The sequence below is a fragment of the Branchiostoma lanceolatum genome, chromosome 18 (assembly GCF_035083965.1).
Source record: "Branchiostoma lanceolatum isolate klBraLanc5 chromosome 18, klBraLanc5.hap2, whole genome shotgun sequence".
NCBI classification, from domain to species: Eukaryota; Metazoa; Chordata; class Leptocardii; order Amphioxiformes; family Branchiostomatidae; genus Branchiostoma; species Branchiostoma lanceolatum.
In genome coordinates, this window is record NC_089739.1 from 5,841,143 (window position 1) to 5,862,026 (window position 20,884).

Consider the following 20,884-nt stretch of genomic DNA (forward strand, 5'->3'; position numbering starts at 1 on the left):
AGTAATATAGAATTTCCTGATGCTTAAGATTTTTTCCTTCTCTTAATTTCCTCAGCTCGTGATCGTGCCTAAGCCCACGCTAATCTAGCGATTCATTCGTTCCGGAACTTGCAAAGACTTTGCGTTAGCAAGCGACCGTGACGGCAGCAAAACGATCGCTAAGTGCTTTCTTTGTTTCGTATCGTCTGAAAACGGTATGTCAGGAAACAAACAACACAGAGACCCGAGTGAGTTGTCATCAGGCTAAAGATTATGCATGTGTCGTCCGATAAAATCTCGACGCTGTCTGATGAAGAGGAGACCCCATAGCGGCTTTTACCTCAGCTAAGCCCCCATAAGTCACGCGTAGCTTCCTGATGTAAAGAGAGTTGTCATCCCGTCGTTCCACGCAAGACCGCACACCCCCCGATTCAAATTTCCACCCGAATCATTTATAAAGGGAGTTGTGTGACAGAGTAGCCCGGTCATTACGCTGCCACCAACGGTGGGGAAAGAGATTCTTTACCGCTTGGACACGGGTTCCATTCCCGAGAACCACTTGTCTCGAGATCTAGGAGTAGAAAACATCTTATCAAGGACAGTAGCGTATCAGCTGCGTATCTTTGGAGCATCGCCCACAGAAACTGATTCAAACCACATGCTCTAAGGGATCACTACGGGGCAAGAAGAGAAATCACTTTCGTCGACGGTCTCTGTTACAAACAACAAGGCGACCCTCCACTGGCGTGCTACGCAGAAGAAAAGGCCAGCGACTTTCTTTCAGAGTCCGTGACAAATTGTTTCCTGAAATGGCGATCCAGGCACTGTGCTGGTCCTTCTACGCTCTCCTACTGCTGAGAACATGCGAAGGAGGTACGTTTGTAAAGTTTGCAGCGTTTTCCTCTAGTTGTTAAGCATTAGTAGGTTACTCCACTTACTAAGGTTCTTTATATGTGGTTTTTAGGCGGTCTGTTAAGTCACCGGAAGCCTAGACGCTCTAATAGCGGTGAAGGGCAGCATGGTATACGTATATTTGAACTTGCCAACCTGGCGAGAAATTCCAAACTAAGTCTAAAAGCTGGGTCTTTCCGGTGGCTTAAAAACTACATCCCGTGTACTGTGACCACCTGGTATTTTGTCAAGAAAAAAACTATGACACGAAACCATAAAATTCATATTTCAAAATGTCACCTTTCTTACTATGGATGGCATAAACATTGTTCCAACAAAGTAACACATGTTGGAAATTCTAAGCATCCGTGGTGAGATTATTCAGGCTTCGGTTGCAAAGCTCTCCAGGGCCGCCGAGCCTACTGCGAATATCGGTAACAGATCGTGCGAGAAATTCCCATCGGGAATTGAGATATGTTATACCTATATCCTAGAGGCTTTTAGATGTGTGCAGATGATATACAGGGTATCTGTTCAGGCTTAAAGAGTCGTTTTGGTCACATAGTGTGACCCTTAGATTCAAAACGCATGGATATGTGAGTTGTATGGTGAGTGATTGACTTTACATGTCATACTTAACACGATGAAATATTTTCAGATGACAAGAAAAATTAAACAAAGGGGCTTCAAACTATTACAGAAGTTTGTGTGAATGCGTGTGGTTTACTAGCGTAAAAGTAGAACTTTATTCTGAATAGAGACGCTAGAATTCGTAGAATGATAGTCAAACATCTTAGATCGATTTTATTCACTAAAACATTGGTGACTTCCTTCAAAACAAACAGTAGTGTTAAAATTCTTTAATGACAAATTCTTTTTTTTTAATGTAAAGAAGTCTGATATACCTTTCTAGGATATAGAATATCATAGGATACACGCTTTTCTTCCTGGGACGAAAAAAAATCTGTTGTTTTGTTCCATGTGATAAGTTTAACCCGACTGATTAATAGGAATGGTTACCAAGGGCAACCGTTACCATGGAGACCATCCTTTCCTAACCTATCGTCTGAAATCCCTCAGAGTCGCCCCCACTAACAAGCTAAGCCCTGACCTCACACAAACAAAATATGTTTTTATCATCCTTTACACACAGAGCAAAAAGGTCTCGGCAAAAAACAGCGCCCTAGATTGTAAGCCATCGACCTGAAAGATTATCCGTTGGCTGTAATTCAATTTGAACTTGATGGAAATTGTTGTAACTGATTTTTAAGACTCAGGGGGCGCCAAATGTCGAACTACTGGCGGGGTAGGAGACAGGTAGCTGTTTGTCATTGTAGTATTAGTCTGGCTAGAGATAGTTAACATGATGTTACACGTCAATCTTCAAGCTTAATTTGCTCTTTGGGCAATCTATTTCTATTGTAGAGTGGAATTCACGGTAGCATTAAGTACTTAATTTGCTCCTTGCGCAGTCTATTTCTATTGTAGAATGGAATTCGTTACCATAAAATACAGAAGGAGCCTATTCATTAGATACTGTACATAGTAGGGATTAGATATGTAAAGCCTCGGTGCGACAAGTCGTTCGGTATATTGTTGTTGGGTAGTCGTGCGATTTTGATTTCCGAGCAGGCTGTCACAAAACCAACTGCCTAGTCTCCAAGCAGACCCAACGGTTGCAAAGACCGTATCCAACTGGCAGAAAGAATCTTTTTTTTTTCAATCCGACGGTGCCTGACAACTTCCCTGGCTGACTGGAGCTTCCCTGGCTAGCTTGTACGATTTTGGCACCGTGGAGATCTGCTTGGAGATTACCGACTGCCGACATCGATCTAAAATCTAAGAAAACCTTTTCGGTACTGAGACAGAAGTATTTTGTACGACACATGCACGACTATCCCAAGAATACTCTCAGTTTCCAGTCGTACAACGATCACACGACGAATGCCCTTAGGTATCAAGCCGCCGTCGAGACGTTTTGAAACTGTGTATGTTTTATTTTTGCATATGACTAAAACTGTACACTTTGGTGATTCATAATTAGAATGTCTACAACTATCCTAGATTTGACGAGGTTTATATAATATAAGCCTCCAGATTCTCTTTTGTGAAGCAGATTTGGTAGTGAGAGGATCTACTAAAGATAAGTTTCAGTGGCCTACAGTATAGGACTGCTGAGTTAATGATAATGTTTTCAAAGTTATGTTGTCCAGAAAGTATATAAACTCTCAAAGCCAGTCTAGAAATTCCATTGATACGTTCAATAGTGTCATTCAATTACTAATAAACGATCGGATTTATAAAGATAAGAAATATAGATAGAAAACGCACCGTACCCGTTCCCGAAGCCTGCCACACACGTCGTATACATATACGACAGGTTCCCGACAGGAAATGATTTGTAGGACACTTGTGGACATGTCGTACTGTAAAATCCAACATTCTTCCGACGGCAAATATTACCGTAGTTTCTTGTCAGCTGACGTTCGTTCTGTCACGGCATCGCGGAAAATCGTACGAAAAAAAAATTGCACGACAAAAAAGATCGCACAACAAAAAAATCATACGACGAAAAAGCCACAAAAAATGTTCGACCAAAAAAAAGTACGACAAAAAAGTCATTTTACAACAAAAAGTTGTACGACAAAAAATCGCACTACAAAAAAAAAAAATCGTGCGGCAAAAAACAACATCGTACGACAACAAAAAATCGTACGAAAACAACAACAATCTTACGACAAAGAAATAGTACGACATTCGTGTCTTAAAGTGTCCGAGAGACAGGGACATTAAAAGATATGGCTAAAAGGACACTTGGGACTGTTGTTGGCACACCTTCTCAACCCTCGAGGTTAAACTCTGACTAAAACGGAAAACACCATTTGCTTCTCATTTAGATAAATCGCGGAGAGCGCTTCGGTCATGGTCGGGCGGTTAAAGCAATTAAACCTGACAAAAACCATTCACCTCAGCCACGGACTCATCTGTTTATTCTCACCGGACGGCAGGAGCCATCTCCAAGCAGACGTGGGGAGGAGAGATGGCATTGTTTTTCTGCTTAGTTGTTGGAAGAGCGGCTGTTGCTTAAAATGTTCGTCCCCCTCTAAAAGATAATGATTGGTCAAGATGGTTGATGTGTTTTATTCTAACCGAACCATATACGGAAAAACAAACACCAAGTAACAAAAAAATCTGTTTGTGCCGTACCATTCAATATTCGACTTTAAAGAAATAATGCTGAACTTTAAAACCGGGGGGGGGGGGATCTTTCTCAATTTCATGAATATAATTGGTTCTGGAACATAACATATCCCTTAATCTTTTTATTTTATCAATTTTCAAACCAATCGTCCCTGTGCACCGAACAAAAGAACAGTTAATGTTTTAAAGCCTTTCTTGTGTACACGACAATTGATGGTAGAGTCCTCGAGCACGGTAGCACACAACCTTGTCATTCAATCAAGGTCATAGGTCATGGTTTCACCTTTATACCTGAAACGGCAATCCTATTTTGACAAATTATTTACCTTTTGAACATTTTAGAGGAATTTGAAAATTATGCTAGAACATATTTTCTGCATTTTTTTCAACAACATATAAGGCGGAAACATTTTTTTCCGATTCCAAAATACATGTATGTAAAGAAAACGGTGTCTTCTCTTGACCTAAATACTTAAAGTTTCAACAGCCGTTTTCACTTTAGGGTGACATTGAAACCGTCGCCCTCTCCATGGGGATTCCCCTCATGACGTCATGTTATCTGACGTTTTACGGCCACATCCGAGGTCGTAAAATCTGTCTGTCGCAGACAATAATTCAATCAAATTGTTTCAGTCCAGGTCATCAAATATGTTTAGACGATATAATCATCTCAAGGCCTCTGATTACCGGGAAAATATCCGTCTAATTTTGTTGATATTGTTACTTTGTCAACCTCCCTAGCATATGTGATTGTTCTAATGCTTCAAACTACCAGAAAGAGAAAAAAGTATACTTAGATCAAAATGACTAGCATAGCATCTCCAGGACACGGGATATCAAAACCAGAAGTTTCGCTGAGGTACCTTACAAAGCCGCTAGGAGTCCCGTTATCGAACCCGGCCTTCGTTTTCCCGACCCCTGACTACCACCTACCAAATATTATAATTAAGGATCCATACACATCTTCTTGAGTTATGATGTCCACAAATTAAACTGACACACACACACAAACACACGCGCGCGCGCACACACACACACACACACAAACACACGCGCGCGCGCACACACACACACACACACAAACACACGCGCGCGCGCACACACACACACACACACACACACACAAACACACGCGCGCGCGCACACACACACACACACAAACACGCGCGCGCACACACACACAGGCACACTTACAAACAGCACAGAAAACATAATCTTCTTAGCGAAGATAGTAACGTACAGATAAAGAACAACGCACATCTGCTTGGATATTATCCAGTCCAAAAGTCATAAATGATCGTTAGCGACGCTTGACACAAATGATTCATCCTTGAGTCGTCCCGATCGATGCATTCAAGGAGAATAACAAAATTATCATGTTTATTGGTCACAAATCAACACTAATACCAAAGACCCTCCGAATACTTAAGCGGAGAATCTTCCATCTTTGCAGAGAAGTAATGTTTTTGATTATTCTCTGAATACGTAATACATTTTCGGAACAAGTAGCAATGATAAACATATTACAGCTGTGAACACCTATAGCTACAGCTGTATCCTATTGGTTCGAAACATGGGCTCCATTGGTTGAATTTCTTTCTTTTATTTGTCGTGTACCCTGATCAATTTTTAGAAAAATGTAACCACTTCATAACAAAAATATGCATGTAGAATAGCTTAAAGAGATAACAAAACTAATACAAATACTGAAAATTATATATGTTTCATACCTTTTTTGATAGTCAATGTCTAATATTTTTGCATTATCTTCAACAATGAATATCTACCTCAATCATCAGGATCTAAAAAAAAGTTAAGATTCAGTTAAACACAAAGACTAATCCCAATCGGTGCAGGTGGCTTACTAAGAACGGCTTAGGGAGTATGATCTGCTCTTAATCTCGATCTAAATCTGCGCAAGACAATGTTTTCTGTCTAAAAAATACCCTGAGTCGTCTGGAAGTTCGAGACTATCCCATCCGCAAACCGGACACTGGCGAGACCCTGAGAGTTTATATTTCCGTTACAAATCAATGCATGAGTTATTTTCGACAAGATTTACATGAATATTGTATGGACTCTTTTTGTCTCTAAAGCGGTGTATGGTTTTGTCAAGCTGTTGTAGCACTGGTAGCATATGTCGTCCCTACATTATTGGTTCGAGAATCGCGAAAATTATTCTTTCTCTTTGAAAAATCTCTCTCCTTTTTTCTTTGCTATGTCTGTCTTTTTTTTCTTTCTTCCTTTCTCTCTTTCTCTCTCTTTCTGTCTTTCTTTCTTTCTTTCTGTCTTTCTTTTTCTTTGTTTCTTTTTATCTGCTTCCGTCCTTTTTATTTACTTCCTTCTTTCTTTCCTTCCCTTTCTCTTTTCATCTGATTTCGTTAAATACTATATTCTCTTCAAGTTTCTTTTCTTATATTCTTTTTTTCTGTCTCCGCTTAATATATCCTGATTCAATGTTATCTTCTTTTCTAAATTCAATTCACCCTGTATATTTTTGCTTCTTCAACCATCTCCCCTTTTCCTCGCATTTTGTTCTTGAGTTCCTCTCACTACATCGAGTATTGTACATATTGTCTGTCTTCTCTGTCACGACCAGTGGAAGATTAGCTCATCGGGGAGCTAAACTGGTTCGAGATCACTTTCAGTTTTCTACTTTCTCCATTAAACGTTTCTCTCCCATACCTACATCCCGTCATGGCCTTGGTAACATTCTCCCTATAGACACGGTGTTGTTTAACAACACTGACCTTCTCCAGATTTGGGCCACGGTACAAGTAATTGCTCTTTCTGGCCTGGCCTTGGCTTTGGGCGCTCGCCAAAAATGCACACGAGCGCAAAGGAACAACGGCCAGGGTCGTTTCATTGATATCGAATTAGAGAGTGACTAGAGGACTCGAGATCATGGGTTCGATTCCCGGTCATTTCTGGCTAGACGTGCCTGCGAAACTGGTCTGTTACGCCGAAGGGCGGTTATACCGGCTATACAGATGCAGATACAGAACATGTTAAAGGACTAACCCCACCCGCTACACTTTTGGAAGTCATCAATCCGTGTACGCTAAGGGAAAATAAAAGCTTTACCATTGTTGATGCAGCTTGGTGGGGGTAAGCCCCAGAAGACCATGGTAGCGACAGTAAAACATCCCGAAACACGGGAAAGTATAAACATGAGGTCAAACGGTCTGTTAACTAGACATGTTCTGGCTTTTCCTTAGTTGGGAAGATTTTGTTAGCCTCCATCAGGCCTTCCTACGGGGGTATGGATCGTAGAATTCGCGGCAAAATAGGGAACAATTGGCAAGGGGAGTCACTGACGGTCCAGTGAAAGGTAAACGTTTCCCCCTCCGAACTGGCTACTGGCCTTCCCTTCGTTGGAAAGATTTTGTTAGCCTGCACCAGGCCTTCCTACGGGGATACGGATCGTAGAATTCAGCGAAAGGGGACTACTTGGCTAGGAGAGTCAGTCCAAGGGAAAGTTAACATTTCCCCCTACGTCTGCAAATGAAACCCACTGGTGGCCAAACTCTCGTGACAATTATTTTCCCTTTAGCCGGCGTAGTTAGTTTGAAAGAGACTAAGGTTTTGGTGTACAGACTAATTCATCAAACGATTCTTTCGTGTGTAGCAGAATCATAAACAAGACTATGACAGAAGTTACCGTCAAGGAGGATATACAACAAATCAACGACTGTCTCACGAATGTCAGCTTCAAATTGCTGTCGTGAACTTATCGTATGATGGGTGTGACCAGACCCTTACGTGTAGTTAAGAAAATGCAACAATGCTTTGACAGAACTGACTGTTGACAATGATATAAGGCATCGTTTTTTTCGCACGACACACCCACGAATTTCCAACGAATGTCAGCTTCAATTTGCTGCCGTGAACTTATCGTTAGACATATGCGACCGACAATTTCATTTTTTTCTCCTTCAACTTTTCTCTGGTTTAAAATTAACTGTTAAAATCAAACCATATCTATTCGTTTCCAAGTACATCATTGTACTACAGTTTCGTTTCGTCTGTTTCATACCTTCAACGTAGCCATTGCGGAATGAAGCTTTTAGAATTTTGTTTCCTGAAATAGATTTTATACTTCAAAACATGCTTTACAAACAATACAAAGTGTCCACTTCATACGCCATTGTCACCTTGTCGCTCCCCGTCCACATATGGCCGTTCCCTCGCCCTTCTACTAACGACATAAATCTCTAACGACGTCCCCATTATTGTCGGTGACAGCGGCACAAGAAACTGACATTTCAGTCGTTTCCTGGGTCACGTCAGGTCGCCCCCCACTTCGGGCCTTTGTCACATGCTGTCGGAACTCCCCGGCCATCTGGTCTATCACATACGGATTGTTGTTGGACGCTGTGAGAGTGGAGAGAGAGAGAAAGAGAGAGAGAAAGTGAGAGAGAGAGAGAGGGGGGTAGAGAGATACAGAGACAGAGAGAAAGAGAGAACCAGAGAGAGGGGAAGGGAAAGCATCAAAGAGAGAGGGAGAGGCTGAGGGACTGAGAGAGAGGGCTAGAGAGAAGGAGAGAGGGTAAAAGAAAATGGGGAGAGGAAGATAGAAGAAGAGTGGGGGAGAGAGAAAGAAAGGGAGAGAGAGGCAATGACAGAGAGGAAGAGAAGGACAATTAGAAATGAATGAATTGAATAGATAACAGCTGAACGAACAAAGCGTGTATTGATCACACTAGTGTTTTGTGAACTCGAATGATTTCTGTGTGTACGTACCTAATGTTATACTAACCAACTCACTGTTTGTCTGTACTACTCCTTGCTACTTTGCCAGACTTCAGGTTCAGAGGTAAGTGAATTTCTAGGTTCAAGAGGGCAGAGGTCCAAGCCCCGCATGGCATGACTGGTTAGGGTTGCATGTGTCACTTCGGATGGGGACGGTAAGATGGCGTTCCCATGCATGGGGTAGCTTCAGGCGCGAGATATTCTGCATGTGAAAGAACCCAGCACACTTATCGAGAAAAGCAGATGTGACCCGTTGTGCTTGGGTGAAAACGCAAGCTGTAGCGAAGCTACCGGAGTTGAAGATGACTGCTTCATATGTAACTTTATTATGTTTTAGCCCCTTTCACACATTCAGGACCTTCCCCACGACTTTGCTCCCGGCAACTACCCAACTAACGTGGGGAGTAACCTGGAATCCATGCTATTCTAGCTCCTCTGTTTGCATCCAAGCAGAATAGGACTTCCCGATTTTGATTTTTGAAGTTGATAGTCGGCTGGCGTAGACGATTTTTAAAGACTAGTTAGTATACAACCTCGTCGGTCAACTCCCAACCACAGACGACCTTGTTCACGACTAACTCCCAACCACGGTCTAGCTGGAAAAGATTGGGAGGCCATATGGTCGGCAATGTCTAGGTCGTACCCCGCGGGTTTAAATGGGTTTCTAGGTCGTACCCGCATTTCAGACTGTCTGGACGTCACGGGCCCCTAGCTCGGTCACCCGACTACATTGTTGTTCTGTTACTCAACACGATCGCTGAAAGTAACACATAGTCCATATATCAAACCGTGTCAGCTCAGACAAAAAGACGCCTATGAATGGGTAAATCACTTGCCTAGCATGTGATTTAAGCGCCTGTCACACATAGGTGACTATGGGCTCCCATCCTAGCCTTTTTATATACCAGGCTCCGCGCGATCGCTGGGAAAATAGTAGAAATCGGCCAAATAGAGTGAATAGTATGACATGCGCGCCAATGAAGCTACACTGTATAGCGGACTACCCCTGGCATACTATTCACTCTATCTGGCCGATTTCTACTATTTTCCCAGCGATCGCGTGGAGCCTGGTAGAGGCTACTCCCGTCCTTCTCCGTAAGCAAGGTCATCTGTGGTTGGGAGTTGGTCGACGAGGTTGCCTAGTGGTCTTTAAAAGTCGTCTGCTATCAGTTTTGAAAAATCAAAGTCGGGAAAGTCGTATACGTACTCCGCTTGGATGCGACCGAGGTAGCGAATTGAAGCTATGGTAGGGTGGAATATAAACTAGTCCCAACCCAACCCGGCGCCAAGTTGTTTGGGGAGTGGTCGGGAACAAAGTCGTGGGAAGGTCCTGAAAGCGGCTTTTAACAGTCAACTGAATGTGTTATTTCAAGATAAACATAATACGGTACGGCAATAATGCTTTGAGAGGTTTCCTTACCAATACTCGCATTATCATTTCACATACCTTGGTGTTCAAAGTATTCACGTTGACAATATCTTCTAAAGTCGGTATTACATTCAATATGCCTCGACTGTTTGGAATACATACTTTCCCGCACCTTCCTTTTTTTCTCAAGAAAGAATTGTCTCCTTTCTTTCTATTTTCTGCAAAAGCCTTAATTAGATAATCGTAATATTGTCGTAACTTTGTCCAAGACGCTGTGTAAATTGTCCTAAATCAGACCTGCAAGTCAGACTTTGAAGAAGACGCTAAAATACAGGCTATTGTAAGTTGATAGTCTAGTTACAGCGACCATGGAAGACGGCCACCATCCAAGAAACCCTCCTGTCTTTAAAGCGGATTGACTACCGCCTATCGCCTGCAAGACTAGCTTAGATACGGTTGATGTAACGCGAAGAAAGGCCGACTTAGTGGGCTCAAGGACCGAAGCGAAGTGGCCCCGGCTTGTCTTCAATGCATGTAAACTCTATCATGACAACGCTTGTTGACAAAACATGGCCCACCATTGTTTGTTGTTATTGTCCGATTCGCACAATTTAATTGTCCGATTCGCACAATTTACCGGCTCTGTCGTCATGGCAACGACTTGGGGCTCTATCAAGGGGAACTTCCTCTCTTCCAGTCACTGATTGGTCGGCCGATTGCAATTTATCGTGTAGCAAGTTTTGAGTACTGCTATTTTGCTTTCTAGTCAGAAAAGGCGGTTTGCGTAGAAAAAAAGCGCCTCCTACAGGCGTGTAGCTAAACAACAGACTACGCTACCCCCGTACGTAGTAGTTTCAGCTGTTGATAAAAAAAATCAACATTCCTTTTACATGCATTGCATTTGATTTTGCGCCGTTTCAGTTTCTAAAGCAAACGGTATTGCTAATATTCCATATAATCTTCATTCATAATTTAAATCCGCTATTTTAACGGTTTTCTTCCCAGTGTTGGAGCTGAGACTCGTAGATGGACAGAACCCGTTTGAAGGTCGTTTGGAGGTGAGGGACAAGGACATCATAGGGCGGCAGTGGGGCACGGTCTGCGACGATAGGTGGGGAATCAAGGACGCAGAGGTAGGTCAAGGGTTAAAGTACAAGGGCAAGTGTCCTCAATAGCTTACCGTAGATTTGGAGGAAAACGGCACGCATGAAAATGAGGGCAGGCTTGTTTTGAGAGTGTTTTCTAGGCTCCTCTTTGTTTGAATGGCACAACTTCGAGGATAAACTTGACCATGATTACTCGAGTCTCGAAGGAATGAAAGTTGATTGAAGTCGAGCATGTTTAACAATTGTCCCCCCAGGTCTACCGCAGATCTAGTCTACACAAGGAGGTAGCTATAGTTACCTTCGCTGAGAAGGTTATGCAGAGGGTAGCGTTTGTGTGTGTGTGTGTGTGTGTGTGTGTATGTAAAGAAGCAGAATAACTGGAGAAGGCCTGGATGGATCGTCTTGATATTTGGTAGGTGGGTAAATCTTGATGAAACCTGAAATTGATTAGATTTTGGGCCCCCTAGCGGCTTGTTACGGTACTGCAGCGGAACTTCCTTTTTGGATATCTCGTGTTCTGGACATGCTATGGAACTGATTTTTGAGTGGTAGGTAGCTGTTTGGACAGAGAGTAAGTGGTATAGATTTGGGTCCCCTGGCAGCTTTTTCTGGAACTGCAGGGGCAGGTTTTGCTTCAGACTGTGAAAGGGAATAACTCAAGAAGGGCTTGATGAATGGTCATGCTTTTTGGTAAGTGGATAGCTTGAGTGATGATTTACATGATTAGATACTTGTTATTCCGATCAATATCTAATTTGCATAATTAATGAGGAAAGTTTATAAATCAGCCAAATTCTATGATAGGACTCTCAAACATGTGACATATGTAACTGAGGAAGAGAGAAATATTGATAGATATCAACTATGCAAATGAAGACCTCATTTGCATAATCAATGCGAAATACTATAACTCAAGATGGGCTTGATGGATGGTCATGATTTTTGGTATGTAGGTAGCTTATGTGAAGCTTTGTTCGATTAGACGGCAATTATGCAAAACAGATTCTAATTTGCATAATTAATAAGGCAATTTTAAAAACTTGCTGTAATCCATGATATGACTATTTAAATATGTAATATTTGTAACTGAGAAAGAGGGTAATGTTGATAAATAGAAAATATGTGAATGTGGGCCTAATTTGCACAATTAATGAGATACAACTATCATACCATACTGGTAAATGACGGCAATTTCATACTTGTGGCATTTGGAAGTTATGTGAATGACAACATCGTTGAATCAAATTATGCTAATAAGGACCTCATTTGCATAATTGATGTTAAATGTTAGCATAACCTTCTTTGGACAACTTCTGTTATTTGGGTGAACACTAGTATGATTTATTATTTATGAGAAACACTCCTAATAAGTCAGTCATAAAGGTTAAAATCATTTGGCGAAGGTATGAGGTCGTGGAACTCTAGTTTATACTGAAATGACGTTTCTTGTTGACAGTAGACCTACCGTAGATTTATCTATGGCTGTCCCTAGGCTGTCCCCGAAGGTTTTACATCGGTACCGTTTAGTCTACACATTGACCATGACGAACCCATTTTCTCCCCCCACAAGGTGGCGTGTCGGCAGCTGGGTTTCCCGGGGGCCATGTGGGCTCACGGCGGCGGGCGGTTCCCTCACGGGGCGGGGAGGATCTGGCTGAGCGAGCTCCGGTGTGACGGGTCCGAGGCCAACCTGGGGGAGTGCGCGCACGGCGGCTGGGAAACCAACTTCTGCGAGCACAGCCAGGACGCAGGGGTCATTTGTCATGGTAGGTTCACGAATAAGATGTAACGTGTATTTAGCCGCATATATACTTGGCAAAAAAAGTTTGGAAATTTAAATTTGGCCGATTATATTTCCGCTGTTTCTTCATCAATTTCAATGTACCATATACCATAATTGGAAAGGAAATTTCACAAGATTTCCAATGATCAACGGTAATATGATGGACCAAATTTAGGTTTCCAAACTTTTTGTGCCAAGTTTGTATATCTTGATGTGTATCTAAAGTGGAACTGGCGTCTGTGTCTGAAACACAGATACTACTTTTGTAAGCTTGTTATATCAGTGTCACATACAATCTGCTCTCTGATCATGAGGATCAAGTTTGCTGAACTTAACTGGAAACTTTCCCCTTGTTTAGATCGATGCGGATCTTATGACAGTGTAGAGGCGCCACCTGTCGAAATGCGTGCATAACGCACCCATGTCTTTACTATATCTTTTGCCGATCTAGATGCCCTTGCTCTTCCGATGGAAAAAAGAATATTTTACATTGATATAATGTAGATATCTATTGCAGGTATCTATTGTTCATCCTAGCCGATACCTGACAATAAATGTTTGTATTCTATATACTATATAAATAGTCATATTACATTTCATTAGCAATTGTATTGCAATAGAACTAGACAAGAAATGTACAAAAATATCAAAGCAGGACACTTTCATTTACCTTATGTCATGTACGAATGAGCACACAATGGACAAAGTATGTAGTCATGTTTCAAAATGTTTAAAAAAGAGAGAAGAAACTATAACATGTATTAGATGATCAATATCAGTTTAGCAATAGTCCACCGTTTGTCTAATTTTTAGTTCACTGTATTAGAATGTAGAATTGTATGCATTCTTTTTATGTATTTTGCCTCTTATAGACCATGTGTGGTACATGGTCATCTGTGCATTTAGCCCATCTGGGCAGGAACATGCAATAAAGACTTTTATCATTATTAAACAAATTTTCATGCTCTACCTCAGTACCCGGATATCTCGGCTGCTACCGAGACTTCCTTCTCCCCGACGACCGAGTCTTCTATCACGAGTACCTCCGAACATTCGCGATGACGATCCAGATGTGTACCGAACATTGCCGAGGCCTCGGGTACAAGTACGCCGGGACTCAGCGTGGGACGGAGTGTTTCTGCGGGCAGGACGAGCATTTTGCCCGGCTGGGGAACCGAAGGAAGGACCGTGAGTGCCAGGACCAGTGCGCGGGGGACCCGGACCAGATCTGCGGGAGTGGCTACCTGGAAAATAGCAACAGGCTCACGCTATACGACGGTAGGGGGCGCTTTTGTCCGCAATGCTCGAGTCACATTTATAAGCCGAGGCCCGACCGGTGTCAGTTTGCGGGAACGAAATATAAGAATGTATATCAAGGGATATGCTCAAATAATTTTCAGGAGCAATTTTTATTTTACGTCTTGTGTGTTTTGTTGCCTTCCATATCATACTTTTCGTACCCACAAATTGACCGGCCATTGTTCCACATTTGCATACGATTTGCATACTTAATTGATATTTTCATATGATTTGCATACTATATTTACATTTGCATATCATTTGCATACTATGTTTCCAGCTACTATGGGGGCGTGTGGCGGGAACTTGACAGAGACAGACGCCTTCATTTACTCACCTGGTTTCCCCGGCAACTACACCAAACACGTGACGTGCACGTGGACAATCACGGTACCCGAAAATCACGTGATCGATCTGGACTTCACGATGCTCCAGCTGTCGGATGGTGACGTCATCGCGATGGAGGATCCAGCGGCTGGATTCAGGACCACCTTCACGGGTGACGTCATACCGGAAGTAGGGGTTACTTGTGCTGAAATGTTACATATCTCCTTCCGGTCTGCGTCCAGTAAGACTGGGCGTGGTTTCGTCATGACGTATCAAGGTCAGTTGAAAGCCATGCACTTTTCAGAACAGGTCTGTGGGCGCGGGAAGGGAGGGGGGGTGTACCTGTATAAAAGGGGGGATGATTCTGCTAAATGTCTATTTGCATTTTTCATTAAAGAAACTTAGATATGTCCACATTTTGAATTTTAATTTGTCCCATTAGCATGTCATTAGCAACTATGGAAATCACCTAATATACACGAAAAATGATCTAAAATGCTCAATTCTACATAACTTACATCTTTATCATTTACCAATGAATCTTTGCAGCCTTTGCTCATTTGACGTATGCGAAGAAGTCTCTTATTTCCATGATTTGTATAAAATCATTATTTCCTCTTTCCAAATCAGTCACATGTGTTTCACATATAGCTATTGCAGAGTTTCCTCGTTAATTAAGAAGATGATTTCAATATTAACATAATCTGTGTCGTGTTCTCTTTGTTGAGCCATTTTAAATGTTAATAACACGCAGCTCTTAACGGACCACTGTTTATAACGAGTCTGTGGATTGGCCGGAAGCGTGCTGGGCATGGCGCCACCGAAGGACGATCTACTCATAGAAAATTATGCAAATGTTGTCAAAAGTTACATAATCTGTATCCTTATTTGTTGAGCTGTTATAAATGTTTATCACACACAGCCCTTAACCGGACCACTGTTTATAACGAGTCTGCTGATTGGCGGGAGGCGTGCTGGCCACCGAAGGACAATCTTCTCATAGAGCCACACAGCCACCAGGACTTCCGTACGTTATTGTTTTGTCGTTATTGTTTAAACCCTGTCACAGTCAGCCGTCGCACGCCTGGTCTACGACAATCTTGGGGTAGTCGTAGATGCGTCGGACTCGAACAATGATCAGGCTGTTTCGCAAGGAAAAGGGGTTGTCGGAGATAAGTATTGAGGGTCAATTCTGTCAAAGCCTCACTGACGATATTCAAAACATATCGCATACCAGGGCTCTAGCCAGCGCCAGTTTTGCCGTAAATTTACGGGACTTTGCTGCTGGTTACGGAAAAAAATTAAAACCAATCCGTAAACCTTGACGGACAAAAATCGGGAGAAATGATATAGACAGGGCTTGAACTTTTGCAAAGATCTCCAGAAAAGAAGCGGAAGTTTGAAGCGAAGGCGCGGAGGTTGCCAGTGGTTCTTGGGCCGAGAGAAAATCACCCTCGTACGCCCCCCTCCCCACTACCAGTGCCCCACTGGCCGGTCGCATCGGGCTGGCGTTTTTTTCTGCTGTTTTCCCCGATTCACCGCCAGTTATAGCCACACAAAAAATACTCCGGTAGTAACCAGCCAGTTTCCGTATTTTGTGGAAATATTGTTAAAGTTTACGCCGAGTTACACGCACACTTTCTTCCCGCGAAAACTGGTGTTGAGAGTTTGAGACCTCAGAATCAGATATTGTCTAGCTACGTAGCCAATAACAGCGTTCGTTCACGCCGCGTCACGGAAAATGGACCAATGACATACAAGTCTCGCGGTTCACGAGATGTTAGCTTTAGCGCGAATCCGCGAGGTTTTATCAGAAATTGATATTTGGTGCGACGATGGGGCTGTTTGAAGGCTTGAATCGACGAATTTTGATCAAATCAAGTGGAAGTTACCGGAGAAATCGACCATGGAAAACATGGAAGGAAAATATTGAACGTCTTTAGGGCGTTCTGTCCAAAGTAGGGTGTCTCATTTCCTACTATATTTAGTACAGGGCGCAAACGGGACCGGTGTTGAAAATGGTTTATTTCTGCCGACAAAATTCACGTGTATAATTGTCAAATATATGAGAAAGTTTTGTGGTGCTAAATTCAATTTATTTGCCGATTGTATACAACGAAGGTTTTCACTAAAAGAGATGGCATTATTAAAGCTTTATCTACCAGCAAAACTTTCCCCTCAAAATGCTGGAGATAGCGTTTCAGAGGGTCTACATTTCAAATTTTCCCGGGGGGGAATACCCCCGGACCCCCCTAGAATTGTCGCGCCTACGGCGCGACGCCTCGCGCCTTCGGCGCTCGACATGTTAGGTTTATACCGAAAATTTGGGCTTACGGGATAAAATTTCAGGCTGGCTAGAGCCCTGTCGCATACACTCGATGAATGTGACAACGCCATAACATGTGTACTGTTTTCAGTGCGTCATCGTACGAAACAAAATGTCGTCTGATTCTGTACATGTATCTAAAGATAGCCCATATCTTCTATAAAGTGTACATTAATTTCAAAACCTTTGTTGTTTGATAGAAAAAGAGTCAGAAAAACTTAAATATCAAGTGTTTTCAGACTCTTTTCTAGTGTGGCTGACAGTTACAACGCGCGTCGTGCAGCAAAAGTCGGCGTGTCGCTTTTTGTACCTGTCGGCCACGGTACTTTTCACTCAAGAGAAAGCATCGTTCTCTCTCACCTGATTCATGTCGCATTGGGCACTGTCGTGCAAGGATGCTGTCCTAATAGCCCTCCAACCGGATGAAGTTATAAATGAATGAATGACGACCGTTAATTCACATTTCTGCCACACTTGGCTAAGTACAGGTCACAACAAAACAAAATAACAAGTACAGTTAACGGGTACAAAAAGAATATGACTATCATTAATAGATCATAACATAGTCTTTTTCGGTGTTTCACTACAGACACGAACTGGGTGCTGATCATAGGGATAGCAGTCGGCGCAGGCGTGGCCGTCCTTGTGCTCTGTGTAATGCTGCTGGCCATCGTTCTCACCAAAAGGTGTGTCAATGTTGTTGTTATTGTTGTTGTTGCTGCTGTTTTTCTGTAAGGTTGCAAATGACGTCACATACGCCGTACTAGCTGTTTGAACCTTAAAGAAATTTGACGTTGAGTCATGGGATATTCGACGTGCGCTTGTATGCACGTGTTTTTCACGTGACCGTTACGTGAAAACTTCTAGGTAACTGGTTAGTTATCCAACATGGCGGACAAGTGATATTGAAGCCATAGGATCCTAGGAGTACAAGCACGTCGCCAGAACGTAATGCATATACGGCAGTTAGCCTGCTATTTAAACCTATTATAACTGCCGAGTTTCTTTCGTTCTCCTTGGTCAACGTTGCTTCGAGGTAACAGCCGTTGGATAAAATATGTCTTTGGACACAGCTAAATGAAGCTATCTGCGAGATATTAACCTTAATACGCGAACACGACCTTAATCGCTTACGTTCTGGTGACGTGCTAGGAATACGTGCACAGTGTTTTGAATTCCATCCAGGTCTATATTTCATATCTGTACGTTTGTTATTTCTCATATTTGTAAATAGGAAACAACAGAACAACAGGCAACAAGTTGTCGAGATGCCAGATGTCGTCTTTGAGAACAAGAACACCGCCCTGGGTCTAGAAGCGCGCACGCGCACTCGCCCCTTCGCGCATTCGACAGAAAACGTGTACGAGATCCCGACGCCTTCCCCCAACGCGTTCTACGAGTCGCCGAGCAGCGACGACGGTTCAGGAACGCCGCCTGGCGGAAACGAGTATGAGAGCAGCCTGGATTTCTTGCAGGGCCTGCGGGAAAGCTGGCCGCCACCGCCGCCAGCGCACGAGATGCCGTGATGACGTCACTACCCTACCGTTTACCCTCGATCTCCAGACTTTTAGGGAGTTGTTGAAAAGCAAAGATTTCAATAAGAGCGACATACTATCGAATAAAGAGATAACCAAAATCTTGATCAGTAACATGCCCATATCAGGCCATGTACATGAACCTCGATCATCGTGGTACCCCATCAGGGACAAATGGGAGGGGGGGGGGGGGGGGGGGGTACTTGAATAGGACTGCAAAGCTGTTCCAGATCGCTGTCTTCGAGGCTAAGCATAGCTCAACATTCACGTGATGCCTGCGTCGTATACACAACGCGAGAGTTTCGCGAAACTTCCTAAAAGGCAGGTTTGCTACAGGTAAGTGTATGTTGCTGTTCCCAGGCAGAATTCTCGATTGATTACTGCAGTTGTTTCTAGAGACTAAAAATGAGAAGAAAAGGAAGCAGAGATGTATATCATGGGAACTAGTTACAGAGTTTCATGTCATTTGAACCACACTATATGTTTGAAATGGATGATATGTAAACTCTTGGGACCAAGCGAGAAGCTTAGAATTGCCCATAGTTAGTAGCATTTAATTAGTAATATGGAAGTGATATGTCATAGTGTCAATTATGACATGATTTTGTATTTGGTTAATAGATTGACAGGTATTGAGTCACAATTTTAATACAGAAACAAGTAACATCAACCCGATTTTTAAGAGCGCAGACATTTGTAATTTTTTTGCTGTTTTACTATTGTTGGCAGTATCAAACTGTTATTTTAACATACCTGGGACCAAATGTTCGATCTTTAAAGAAAGAAAAGGAGAAAAACAAAATACGACAAGCATTTTCTTCACATAGAGCTTAGGTCTATATTTCATGAATTTTAGATGATTAGGCATGAAACTGTTGATACTTTTATTTGTGCGCACATAAAATATTGTAGGTTAAACTGCTGTAAATATTCGCCTATCCGGCATTTCTTTTCTCAATATATCAATGTTTATTGTACACAAAGAAGAATCACCTGTGTAATTGTAATCTAGATATTACTGTAAAATGATGCAAATATTCCCTTGATGTAAAACGTAAAAGAGAGCTTTTAAACACTTTAAATTTAAATGTAGCGGTTTTAGGTGATTTTTTGCCACGTTCTATTTCTAGCGTTTTTAATAGATTATCCTGTAAATAATATCATATTTACGGCTGAGTACCAACGACTTGATGATATCTACTACAATCCTGTAAAATTTTGAAATGAATAAAATGTTGAAGATCTCAGCTTATGTTTCCTTTTGTTCACACGAAGTCACTGCATGCACACACGCGCGTACACGCACAAAATCACACATACACTCAAACAGTCACACACACGTACAAGACACATTACACACACGCACAAACACAGATTTCTAAATCTAAATCTATGTATTTATTCATTTCAAGTCAAAACAACTAGGTTGCCCCTTAACAAAATACTAATTATGCAAGACGGGAGTTAATTTGCATGAGAATCAACAGGTGGTAGTTCTGCTGCAGTACCAAGAAAAGTCACCAGGGGGCCCAAAAGTCAATAATATATTTCATGGGTCGGACCAAAACCTAACCACGTTTCAACTTAGTCAACCACATAGCAACAGTGGTGAGAAACCCTACATGTCTGGAGAGTGTGGAAACAGGACAAAGGAAAAGGTCTAACTCATCCCGACATATGAGAACCCACACAGGAGAAAAACCGTACAAGTGTGACTAGTACCTCTATTCTGCAGCCCGGAAATGTCATCTGGACAAGCATATTGTAGCAAAACACAGTTGTGAGAATGAAAATACACAGTTTTAAAGAAAGTTTTTTTTTTTTAGCTTTCTGATTCATTGCCTGCTGTAATACACCCAGCCTATATTAGCACAAATTAAAAATTCCAATCAAAGTGGCATTCATTCTTTATAAGACAAATAGAACAAACTTTAAGATAGATACAGTATAACTCGATTATCGATAAAAGTAACGCCCTGGAATGATGATGATGATATATATCAGGTGAACATGGTTTCCATGTTAAGTGACAGTGTTCTCAACTTAGACATGCATTAAAAAAACATCAAAGAATGATCTAGATCTACAGACTTACAAATATACACCAAGTTGCATAGGTATTCAATATAGCTAAGATATGTTCTACTTTTCTACACAATTTAGGCAAAACCAATGTAATTTCTTGATTCTCTGATACTTTTGTTCTATCATTTCTAATTTGGACAAAAAATATGCTAACCCCAAAATGACATATTTTGGTAGTCCAACAGTAGGAGCCAATTGTCTTCATCATACTGTAGTAGTTTTTATTGAACT

The 20,884-nt window shown here is 42.1% G+C and overlaps 1 protein-coding gene across 2 annotated transcripts; it reads left to right on the plus strand.

Annotated features, from left to right (window-relative positions):
• Positions 1–200: 200 nt before the first annotated feature.
• Positions 201–18,699, plus strand: LOC136424478 (deleted in malignant brain tumors 1 protein-like). Of its 2 annotated transcripts, XM_066413086.1 has the most exons (9): positions 201–852; positions 8,873–8,887; positions 11,198–11,325; positions 12,869–13,064; positions 14,057–14,359; positions 14,661–14,984; positions 15,630–15,734; positions 17,623–17,719; positions 18,268–18,699. In XM_066413086.1, exons 1-9 carry the CDS (start codon positions 789–791, stop codon positions 18,557–18,559), a joined length of 1,524 nt encoding a protein of 507 aa, XP_066269183.1. In that variant the 5' UTR covers positions 201–788; the 3' UTR covers positions 18,560–18,699. The 2 variants fall into 2 exon arrangements, with proteins under 2 accessions (XP_066269183.1, XP_066269184.1); XM_066413087.1 differs by lacking the exon at positions 8,873–8,887 and having other exon boundaries at positions 202–852.
• The last annotated feature ends 2,185 nt before the right edge of the window (positions 18,700–20,884 follow it).